The sequence below is a fragment of the Sprattus sprattus genome (assembly GCF_963457725.1).
Source record: "Sprattus sprattus genome assembly, chromosome: 20".
NCBI classification, from domain to species: Eukaryota; Metazoa; Chordata; class Actinopteri; order Clupeiformes; family Clupeidae; genus Sprattus; species Sprattus sprattus.
In genome coordinates, this window is record NC_137918.1 from 9304349 (window position 1) to 9316425 (window position 12077).

At 40.5% G+C, this 12077-nt stretch overlaps 2 protein-coding genes across 2 annotated transcripts; both read right to left on the reverse strand.

Annotated features, from left to right (window-relative positions):
• Positions 1-1239: 1239 nt before the first annotated feature.
• On the reverse strand, positions 1240-5139 carry lrrc69 (leucine rich repeat containing 69; the record flags this gene model as incomplete). The annotated part of the gene is made up of 8 exons (XM_080859711.1): positions 1240-1350; positions 2310-2489; positions 2873-2974; positions 3547-3618; positions 3727-3922; positions 4041-4113; positions 4648-4774; positions 4945-5139. 8 exons carry the CDS (start codon positions 5137-5139, stop codon positions 1240-1242), a joined length of 1056 nt encoding a protein of 351 aa, XP_080715837.1.
• A 1147-nt stretch (positions 5140-6286) lies between these two features.
• otud6b (OTU deubiquitinase 6B) lies at positions 6287-10430 on the reverse strand. Its single transcript, XM_080858781.1, has 7 exons — positions 10200-10430; positions 9563-9714; positions 9317-9415; positions 8575-8887; positions 8150-8211; positions 7116-7222; positions 6287-6907 (listed from the first exon to the last, which is right to left on the reverse strand). Exons 1-7 carry the CDS (start codon positions 10267-10269, stop codon positions 6823-6825), a joined length of 888 nt encoding a protein of 295 aa, XP_080714907.1. The 5' UTR covers positions 10270-10430; the 3' UTR covers positions 6287-6822.
• Positions 10431-12077: the final 1647 nt, after the last annotated feature.

The following is a 12077-nucleotide window of genomic DNA, read 5'->3' on the forward strand; positions in this document are numbered from 1 at the left end:
AGGGAAGCATTAGTGACTGCTATGGTTGTTTTCTGTTGATCTGCTTGTACATACAGAGATCTGTCACAACACACTGGTTAACCTGACTGTGGTAACTGCACATACTGGGAGATAAATCTCTGGAGTTGGACCAGGCTGACGGCCTGTACCTCTCTCTCTCCACCTGTGCTTCAGGGGAAGCAGGTCTTTTCAGTGACACAAAGGGTGATCTAACTGACTAAGAACCTTTGGCTCTCTCCGACTGGACATCCTCTCGGACGTCATTAGTTTCCTAAGTGCACTTTTCTCTCGCTGCACTTGCTGAATTGATTGAAACAAAATGTCACAATTATGCCCTGTAGCTCGCCTCCTTAATTATTCATCAATTAGCCGCTTTTTTTTTCTCCTGGACTGATTTTTCATTCAGTTTGCAGAGATGTATGGTTCCCCTGCTGTTAACCAGTCCAAAGTCATTAGTTTCTGGGTTTGCAATTAAACCTGATGCATAATTCATCAGGCGGCCCAACTCTGCAGACAGCTCCAGAAGCTCAGGAGGCCTGGATGGAAAATGAATGCAGAGAAATGACGTTTCCTCTCAGGTTGGAACAGATGCCACTGGCCTGAACTGGAGGTGGAAACTAAGTGCGCTTTTGTGCCGTCGGCTGAAATGAGGTGCTCTGGTGGCGGCGGTACACAGGTGGTGGGGAATATATTGTTAAACATAATCTACTGCCAGGATTGTGAGGGGCATCTAAAGAAGGCAAAATGGATGAATAAATCTGGGATGGACTCGTTTAAGATGGAGAGGGTTGATATGTTGTCTTACAAACAGACAGGTAACATATGGTGTTTTGTTCTGGTGTGATACAAGGTTTTATTGTTGTTTTTTTTCTGGGAAAAATACTTAAAGACAAGACACGTTGCGATGCTTTTTAGACAATGTAATTTCTAGAATGTCATGAAATATTTATAGGAAAGAAGTATTACTTAAATGAGGAACAATTTTGAGCTTAGTATCCACATTGCACAATAACATATTACAAGAGCATCCTGTTCGAGTTTATACCCCTAAGTCAGTGATCTAATGCTGCCATCTACTGGACAACAACAAGTATGTCCCAAGCATGAGTTACACTTGGATAACACATCCTAAGAATGCTGACCTGAAAGTGGCCACACTACCAAACAAGCTATAACATTACCAGAGGCTACAACAGTCTGACCCTTATCTGAACCGATCAAACTGGATTTTAATAGATTTTATGAGGTTGAAGCGACTCCATAGTATGAATGGCCTTCCGCATTGAAACAGGAGTAGGAACACAGAACAGCTCGAACTGGCACAGTCAACCTCCTCCTCATGCCCATGTCCTGAGAAGCAACACACAGAGGATTCACATCAACTGCAGGCACAGCTACATTCTATCATTTCACATTTTCTATTTCTAATTATGTATAAAAAAAAATGCAGATCATTTCAACATCAAGGTGCTTGAGGCTCTAAAGAATTGTTGTCTAGATGACATTTGTGCTATGAAGAGAGATAAATTGCTTACTGAGGCCACTGTTATACCTTACTTTTGAATTTAACCTAATTTAGTAGAGAGACATGTTTTTTTGTCCAAAGTGAAAAACCTTAAAAGACTAGTTCCCTGTGGAGGGATACGTACACTGTTGTTCTTGTTGTCAATATGCCTTTAAAGCTCTGTGAGTTTTTGTCCTAGAGTCATAAAAAGAACACCACCAGATACCTTTAATCTTCTACACATATGGCACTTGTGCATCAATGTTTTTTAGTTAGGAAATATACAAAACATCAGGGCATGTCAGAGTACCTAAAAGAGTCTAACAGGCCTCAGTCCTTTAGGAGTTTTTAAAGGCATTTCTAGGCTTGCATATATTGCATATTCCAATAAAGCTATTCAAACTGTTTTGTTTGTTAAAGAAATAGCACTATTTTAGGTTTCTTTATATCAATGTTGTATGTGTTCTATGCTGTTACACTGCACATACGCTGCAAACAACCAAACTGTGATTAGACAGATGTTTAAGGGTCCAATTGTCCATGAATCCATTATAGTGATGAGAATCATTAATTCCTACAGCTATCCATGGTGAGGTTATCCATTTAATTTCCAGTGAGCAAAAGCTATGCCACCTTAGTAAAAATGTTTTAAGTGTTTAAGTTTAACTTAAGGGTAAAGGTTTTGTTCTTTGTTAAGGCTAAGTTATCAGCTCAGGCACTGAGACATTGTGTAAACAGTTTTGCAGCTTAAAAAGACAAATGTTTTATACTTTGCAGATTATAAGAGGAAGTCAGTAGACCATACTTTGTTGAGGTTGATGAAGTGGACACATTCCAGCCAGGTGGTGAAGAAGGGCCTGTGGCAGACAGCACACCTGCCCCACTGAGACAGCATGCTGAGCAGCTCAGGGTAGTTGGGCAGTGCCTGGTGAACCATCGACAACTTGTTCCTGTCCTCCATCAGCACCACCCGCGCGGCCAGCTCCTAGGAAGGAGTTCAGTCTCAAACATCTCAGTCATACCAAGCCTCTCCTCATAGCACTGCATTGATTCAATCTCTCTCCATACTATGAGGTGCAGCCCAAAGTAACAGTGGCAGAGGGATGAGCTTTATTCTGTTTTCTTCATTTTACCATTTTGCTTTCAATTTGATATTTCAAACTTAGATACAGAATATTTGTAATACAAATACAAAAATAGCAAAACAGGCAACAGTAATAACAGTTTATGTGATAAATGATAACAAAAAATATTAAGTGTTTTTAACAAATGTGATGCAAAAAAACACTCTTTCTTCAAGTGTGCTTGTTGTGCTAATTCACAGTGTGTACAATGGAAACGACATAAATATGGCCATTAAAAACTCACCTTTAATGCCAAAACCTCCACCTCCTGAACAGACTGCTTCAGCTCTGCACGGACAAGATGATTGCCCTCACAGTGCAGCTCTTCTAGAGCAAGGGAGCCGAACTGAGGCACAAAAACATGACAATCACTAGAACAAGTCCATTGGTGTTATTTTGCCCCAGTCCATCCTTGAACCCCTGTGAAAATTTAACTGTTCAACTCAGTAGCTGAGAAAATATGGGTGTCAGGCATTACACATGTGTTCAATGTATGAAAGCAATAGTTTAAAGTTATTGGGAACTAAAATGGGTGCACTTGTGGCCAGGGGGGCAGCCTTTTGGAGATTTGCCATTTTAAATGGCAAAAAACTGCAATGTACTAGTCCCCTGTGAAAGGGCATTTTTATTGGTCAAAAGCCAAGATAAAGAAATGTTGTCTCCCCAACCCACCCTGACTACCTTATTATCTGAGAAAGAAATGCTTGATTTTGAATCTCCAAATTGTTTAGTCCCCAAGGCCCCAAATTAATTCTTCTAAGTATTTAGTACTTAGTACCAAATGTATGGTGGCAACATCCCTGAGATAAAGAGATACATCACATAACTGAGTAAATTATAAATATCCATATTTCAATCAGAATGAATATGTTTTCATTTATATACAAATTAATCTCTTTAGCCATCATAACCACATACGTCAGTAGGAAACATCGACAAGTGGTTTCCTGCAACATCCAGGACTTTCAGACTTGTGCAGCCACTAATGCCCTGGATGAGGGGGGGGAAATGCAATATCACCTTAACAATACTGACAAAAATATGTCATAATCATTAAAAGATTGTCCAGCTAACTCTCAAAAACAACCATCTTCTCACCTCTGGCAGCTCACATAGGTTATTTCTGGCCAAGTACAGTTTCCTCAAACTGGACAGTCTGCACATCTGTGCTGGTAAGGAAGATACTTTGTTGTTGGTCAGATTTAATTCTGTTAGCCTTACAAGACAACCCAGTTCAGCAGGGACAACCTCCAGCTGGTTATCCACGATACTGAAAACCTCCAGGTTCACAAGGCTGTAAGAAAGTGCACTTGCATTTAGCGCTAAAGCCTATCAAGCTGCCCATTATGTCTGACTGGGCATGCCTAAATTGACATGACATGGCCATAAAAAGAGGCTGAACTGTGACCCACCTTTTTATCTGTGGAGGTATGACTTTGATTTGATTGTGATTCACATTGAGAAGTGTAAGGTTCGGTAGTTCATCTGTAGAGGACAGTTGATGTTCCCTGTAAAGTTCACTCTCCATAACATTTTGACATGACAAGACAGTGTACACTCTAACTTGGTGATTATGAATGGACTTCTGCCCTTTAATTAGGAATGTGTCCCATATAAACTACAGTAGACATAGTCGTGCGCTCGTTGTGCACGTCTAGAAAACCTAATTGTAAGTGTTTGCAAGATGTAGCTTACTAAAGTGATAATCACGGGGCCAGTAGACTTTCGTGTCAAGAGACGCTGATAACCGAGTCATAACAAGTTGGCCTATTACACCAAGGAAACTGTAAAATGTAGAATGATAAAAATGTAGACAGGGCCATATCGGCCAACGATTGAAGCTGTACCCCAGTGGTTCATCTATGGCTATTCAGGCCTAAACAATTGTTAAAAACAGTATGTTCCTGGAATAGTCTTAACATTTGTTTTAAATGACTGAAACAGTGGCGCTATATCTAATACGCATGATACGCATCAACTCCATAGCTGCTGGGCTGTAACGTAGACTAACTTACTTACCTAGTATATCTGGCGGGAAACTCTCGATCTTGTTTCCGAACAGATAGAGCTTTCTTAACGCGGGCAGGTGCTTCAGAACCACTGGAATCTCCAGAAGAATGTTATTCCCCAAGTTTAGCTCTGTCAACTGCAGAAGTTAGCAGACATCAAACTCTATCCAAATTTCCAGAATGTTCTTACATTTTCGAACATAAGTATCGACATTTTTTCATAGTTACTATCAAAAGCCAAGTCAAGACAAAACGAGGCCTAGACCTACCTATTTTACTTGCTAACAAATAACGTAATTATCCCCACCTGTTGTAGTGCCTGCAGTTCTGTTGGCAACTCTGAAAGGAGATTGTTGTTTAAATGCAGTGTCAAAATCCATTTTAAGCGTGCAATTGATTTAGGTAAACTTACAATTTTCCTCGAACTTAGACTAAAAGATTTCGTATTTGCACTTAAAGCCCTTATTATTAAATTATTCGCCATTTCCCTGCTCGTTCCCATAGAAACCAGACGCTCTCAAGAGCGTTCTGAATGCTTTGTCCGCAAGTCAGACCATTCGCTCGGTGCAAGTGCACCCATTTTAGTTCCCAATAACATAAAAACTGTTGCTTTCATACATTGAACACATGTGTAATGCCTGACACCCATATTTTCACACAGAGCGAATTAGAGGTCGTGGTTTTGAGTTTTTTCCGCATGGGACGGGAGGAGGTAGCCTGGGTGCCATCCGTTTGTACGCGTTCCACTGATCAAGCTGAACAAACGTTTATTCAGCAGAAGGCAGCAATCAGTGGAACGCGTACAAACGGATGGCACCCAGGCTAGGGAGGAGGGTGACCTGGGTTAAAGTAACACTATGCAACAATTTGACACTTTTTGAGATATGGTTTTAAAGGTAACTAGTTTTGGGTACCATCCTCAAATTAATTCTGATAGCATATGGTCATGTCAAGGACATTAAACACCTGTGTCTTCCCCACTAGCCATCGAGGATATAGATATATAAAATACTTTATTAATCCCGGGGGGAATTCTGGTATCTTGCAGCTCTCTCATATTTACAATAATTACAAACAATGTTTACATACTTTACGAAAACTGTCAGTGAGCCAAAGCTGACATGAGTTGGTACAAACAAGTCTTGTGGATGGAGGACACACATTATCCAGACAGGAGCTCAGTGTAGAGCAAAGAGTCCCCATAGTATTATCCTCTAGTGACGAGAATGAACCGAATGAGTAGGTAGATTAGATGCAACAAGGTAGAAGAACTCATTGCTTCAGAGAACTCTGAGGTTACAAAGGAAAAAGCCACTAGAGGAAGACCACACAGAGAAATACAAGTAGGCTAATGGTCAGATATATGTGGTTGGATGACCATTAGCTTTTCTGAGGTACAAATATATAAATTACTTTTACTTCAGAAACGATTACCCAATTGGATATGTAAGCTTGTCTTGACAGTGGCCTGCTGGAACTAATAGAAATTCATTCACTCGTTTTGGGTGTTTGTCTTTCTATAACGCACATCAGTTATACATGACTACTAATTGCCTGTGATGCCATGGCCTTTTGCTTACTTTTAATCAAGATAACACACGCAAATATAGCAGCCTTAATAAATGACTGATGGTTTTTGACAGGTTGCTGAATGCACTTTTTATTGAAGCCAAACACTAGTTTCCCTGTGTGATTTCAAAGCTCTTCCACTTATGCGAGGCAAATACGTTAAGCATTCCATTAGGCCTACAGACACTTAATGAATTTACATCACATAAATCCATACCCCATATTTTTGGAGAGTTGAAACTGAACAAAGTGGTAACGTAAAACCAACAGACAGGCAAAATGTACTGTAAAAAATCAGTTCACTTCACTCCTATCCTCAATCAGTGCAATCTTCAATAAAAACATGGCTTCCAATACACTCCAACAGAGGCGACCAATGTAAACATCAAGCCAACAAACATCTAAACTGCTGAGACGAGAGCTCGAGAGCACTCTGCGATATGAAGAAGCACTTCTTCATCTTATCCACTGCTGTTTTGGACAAGTCTTTTTTTTTCTTGGCAGAACCTCTTGACACCTTGCAACTGATATCCTCTATGGAATAGTGGGTCAGGCAACAGGTAGCCCGTCAGTGTACAGCAAAAACGGCAGGAGACCTCCCTGGGCACAGGGACCTTCAGCCCTCCTCCTCGTTTGCCAAATCTTTCAAAGCTTCCACAGAGTTGTAGTGTTCTCCGAGTCCAAACGCATGTCTCATATAGCTGAAAAATAAAGCACAAGTTAGAAATATGGGAAACAGATTGAATTTAGAGTATAACAATGTATTTAGAATGTTATGTTTTACTGTAAATTTCTCATTACATGTAATCTGTAGTATAGATTTCTCCAAGACGACGTGGATGTTGACAACATGCTGAAACATCCCTGCTGTTTTCTGTTGTAAGTCTCAAGATTTATGAAAGTTCTTACACAAGGACGACTGGTGGCTTCTTGTGTTCTTCCCCTATCGTTATCAAAGGAGTGTCGGCTTGGAAGATCTCTATGGGTAACTGCAGGGCCTCTGTGAGCGCCCGCAACTGTGAAAGAACATGACAGGTAACAAAATCAATTAGTATTTTTGAAAAGACCATTGAACATGTTTTTATACATGGGATACAAGAGATATGCCACAGGAGCAGGGATATTCTAAAATCGATTCTGGAAAGTTGTGTGATGTACGATGAAGAATTCTGAACATACACGTCATTGTAGAAAATGTAGTTGTTGTCAAACCCCAAATGACAAAGGGGGTGACATCACTACCTGCACCTTAATGGTGCTCCTCCCCTTTCCTGTTGTTCATGTTTGTTTATACAAGCTGACAATCTTTATGAATATAACAATTATAGCTACAGGGGCCTTAACATTATGCTGTTCTCTATCAATTTAAGCTTGCAAGGATTCATTCATTTACATCAACTGAAATGAATAAAATTCCTCATAGTAATAAAAAGATAAGAAAAAACATGACTTGGCGTGACAATATTTTTGTTAGAGAACTGCACTAACCCTTACAAGAAACTGTGACAATTCATGTACAAGCTACATTTGTATTGATACGTCATACATATCTCCAGGTGTATACATTCATTTCATAATTGTGTTATTATAGAACACTCCATTGAAGATAATGTCTCCCATATCATCTATGGCAGCACAGTGAAAACAAACTAGGAAAAGCTCAACTAAATGCTCCACCACATATCAGAGGAAAGCAGGGACAGGTGTTTTAATCACCTACTGTGTCACCTTTTATATTTCCTTCATTAAACAGACATTAAAGTGACTTCAAGTACAGCGAACGTATTCTAGAAATGTTTTAAGTGAAACAAAAAAATCCCTTATCATGCTCTGGATCTTCACATTGTTAAAAGTTGAAAGACAGGACATTTCTTCATAAAACAATCTCTATGGGTCGATTTTAAAGGCCCTATCTCTTTTTAAGGTCTCAACTCTTTACTCACCTCTAGCTGTCCTCCCCAGGCAGTTGTATCTTCCACGTCACTACAGTACTTCTCAAACTCATCTGCCAGTGTAATAAACAACAAAATATCAGCAGTGCATCATATTATTTGCCACAACCTTAGTGCCCACAGTCTCAAAACTTTGACCAAAAACCTTAGTGTTGCGTTTAAACCTGACTTTCTGTCAATGTCTAAGAGTTCAAACCAGAACCCTATGTCTTGCTCCATTAGAGCATCCAAAAGCCAGCGGTTAGGTCAATAAGCCTACCAACAGTTTGATGTTTTGCAATATTTGTAGCGCTTGCTTATGGCCAGAAGAAGTCCGAGGGTTACCTAACAGTAGAATATAATTTAGTTGTATACAGTTGCATAACATCTTTCACCACAAGTGCAGCCCAGTTACCGCCCCTTACACCTGTTCTCACCGGCCGTGAACATGTCCCCGGTGTTGACGTTGGTGAGGAAAGGCAGGAAGTCGTCAGCGTGGCACCTCATGTATTTGGCAGTCCGTGTACGCAGCTCCTTCAGTCCCACGCCCTGCCCTCTACCTGCCAGCTGGTCATCAATGGCGCGATACATGCAGTGCCCATCCGACTGGATCTCCCGGATCTGGAGATGCCGCTCAGCCAGCTTCTGCTGGAGCTTCAGGCCCTCCTGGTGCCGAGAGCCCTGGAGATTCTCCACCGCCGCCTCAGCTATGCGTGCCTCTCGCTCCTTCTCCATGGCCATCTTCTTTTCCTGTAGGCAGTCAAACCAGGGGGGGGGGATCCAGTTACTTAACATGCAAAAAAAAAGGTGTAAGCAGCTTGAAATCTATTTCATTTATATGATACTTCGGTTCAGTAAATGACACTTTAACCTCTTTTACAAGAGTGTTTTCACTTTTATTTGTGTTTTGTTAAGGGTCAATGGTAATGGCCATAAGTGACAAATGCATGGGCTATATCCCGTGTTTTTTTTTTCTTCAGAACAAGCAACAGTTTACCTCACAATTGAATGTTTACACAAGAGATGAACACAGCATTCATCAAAAGTTTTGCTCAATAATATTTCAAAGCTGATTGAGATTTGCTCTTACAACCAAACAAATCTGGTAACGTAGAAGCTGTGATTTGACAAAGTTATGACAGATGCGCAAGAATTCATCCACTGAAAACCAACCCTCACCCGTCTTTTCTGTGCTTTAGAGCTGCGATTCTGTTTGCCATCATTTTGCTCTTCTTTATCCAAACCAATGGATTCTACTCCATTTACAACTTGTTCAACCTGCACACACAACATGGGAGGGAAGTTGAACTTTTCATCAGTGAAAATACACGATACAACAAAGATGAATTGATATCTGAATGAAGACATCTAATGACAACCTTCAATGTAAGTTCTGAAGCACATTTCCATACTAATCCACCTTACCTCGGCTGTGACGGGGCTGTTGACGAACTGTCGGAGTTCCTCTTCATGTTTTTGACTGAGCTCTGCCTCTAGCCTAGTGATATCCTCCAACAACTGCTTCCTGCGTTTCTTATCATTCTTTGGCACGGCATTTTTCATGCTCTGGATCTGGCCTAGAAATGAATTTAAAAAAACGTTTTTATATGGACGACAAACTGTGAAGAAGAATAGTTCCACTTTTCTACTGTAGATGCTTACTAAGCATTACCAAATGAAAGGGCGTCAACGTTACACGTGGCCATGGAAAGGCCTTCATTCTGGCTTTTGGCTGATACGGGCAAATCTACCTAAATGATCATATCGGTTGATAAACCAACAGAGAAATACTTAACTCACTTGTATAATGTATTGCCCTCCTGACAACACTGACATGATAGTTAGCGCAGTGACGTTAGCTAGCTACCTAGCCAGTTAAAAACCCACATATCTCTATGATTTACGTTACCTTGTATAGTGCAGATACATGGCAGGTTAAACATACGCTCAATAGCTAACTTGGTGGTGGTGATGTTCTTTTTAAACTAACAATATTCATTCCTGTTTTACTAGGAATCAGTTAGCCTGCACAATACGAGCTAGGTAAAATCAGTTTTCTTACCTTGTAAGTCTTTCTTTTCCTTGCGATGTTGTTTTGCAAGGAGCTCCCCGGGGGTGTCGGCATCTTCCATTACTCTTGCAAAGTTAAGATATGTTGGTATTTTAAATAATGCACTCAAAATAATCCCTTAAAGCCGTGTAAAATCACTCCATTTTCAATTTAGCTAAAATGTTAGAGGTGGCTTTTCAGTATGTTGCCAACATTAGCATACATCCACCTAGCATGCTTACGGATGGCACTTCCGGTGTTATGACGCAAACAACAGCTAATAATTTCATTGGTCCCCTGGACTAGAGGCCTGACCATTGATATTGACTTGTCTGGGGACGTGGGTTAAAGATAAGATTAGATTAGATTTGATTCAACTTTATTGTCATTGCACAGAGTACAAGTACTGAGACAATAAGATGCAGTTAGCATCTAACCAGAATTGCAAATAGCAGAAGAGTGCAGAGTATTGTGTATATGTATAGTGGTAATATTTAAATAAATAGATGGGATATATGTAGTACAATATAAGATATATGGGGTATGAGCAGTAGTAACATTAGCAGCAATAGTGGTCAATAGTGCAGATATGATATAGGTATATGCAAAGTGCAGATGAAGTACAGGTGAAGGTAGCAATAAAAGTTATGAATGAGAGGCATGATATGATATATTGGGGACGTGCACAGGAGTGGGCTCCGTCGAGCTTCTATCAGTGTCAGCTGGGCTGTTGGTGGTGTTTGCAAGGTTTTTGCATGCCTTTTAGGTTATTAGCTTACAAGTTTTGGAACAGAACGCCGTATTGCTGCTTTATGCAAAGGAAGAAGTTAGTTCTCTGATGACTCTGCTGTTGTGGGGTGTATCAGGGATGGACAGGAGGGTGAGTACAGGAGCCTGGTGGACAGCTTTGTGCAGTGATGTAGGCATAACCACCTGCAGCTGAACACCACCAAGACCAAGGAGATGGTGGTGGATTTTAGGAGGTCTCAGCCTCCTCTGCTACCAGTCTCCATAGAGGGTGTCAGTGTGGAGGTGGTCAACACCTACAAGTACTTAGGAGTTCATCTGGACAGTAAACTGGACTGGTCAGCCAACATAGATGCCATATACAAGAAGGGTCAGAGCCGACTCTACTTCCTGAGGAGGCTGAGGTCCTTCAATGTCTGCAACAAACTCCTGCGCATGTTTTACCAGTCTGTTGTGGCCAGCGTCCATTTTATGCTGTGGTGTGCTGGGGATGCAGTATAAAGAACAGGGATGCAGGGCGACTTGACAGGCTGGTGAGAAAGGCAGGAGCTGTTGTACTTATTGCACAAAGACCCTTAATCATTTCCCTGCATTTGTATATTTTTAAGATCCATTGCATACTACTAGCCTAATGTTGCTATAAATATAGGTAAATATAGCACATATCTACAACATAATTGGAGCAATGAATCTTAAAAATATATAAATACAGGGAAATAATTAAGGGTCTTTGTGCAATAAGTATTTGCCGTTGTAGGAATATTGCTGATGTTCCAGATAGATAAACAAATCTTGGAGCATTGTCTATGCAGAGTTAGGATGGTAAGGTTTTGCCTTGAGTTGAAACTTGTCAATAGGCTATAACCTGCTTTTAAAAGACAAGTATGCATAGGTCTACATTATGTGGCTCTTTCTGCAACTCATGGCAGTCTAACCTGTGTGCAACCTTTTTCCAGCCTTAAAAAAAAAGAATTAGAAGCTCTTCCATAGTCTACTGGGGATCTTCAGCGTCAATATCATGCTACAATTTCAGACAGTTTTTTAGACCCTCATTCATTTTCAACTTAGCCTGTCAATCTGTGTTACAAATTATGTCGAAACCAGTTAGTCTACAGAAGTAGTAGAGCGATGATACAAATAAAC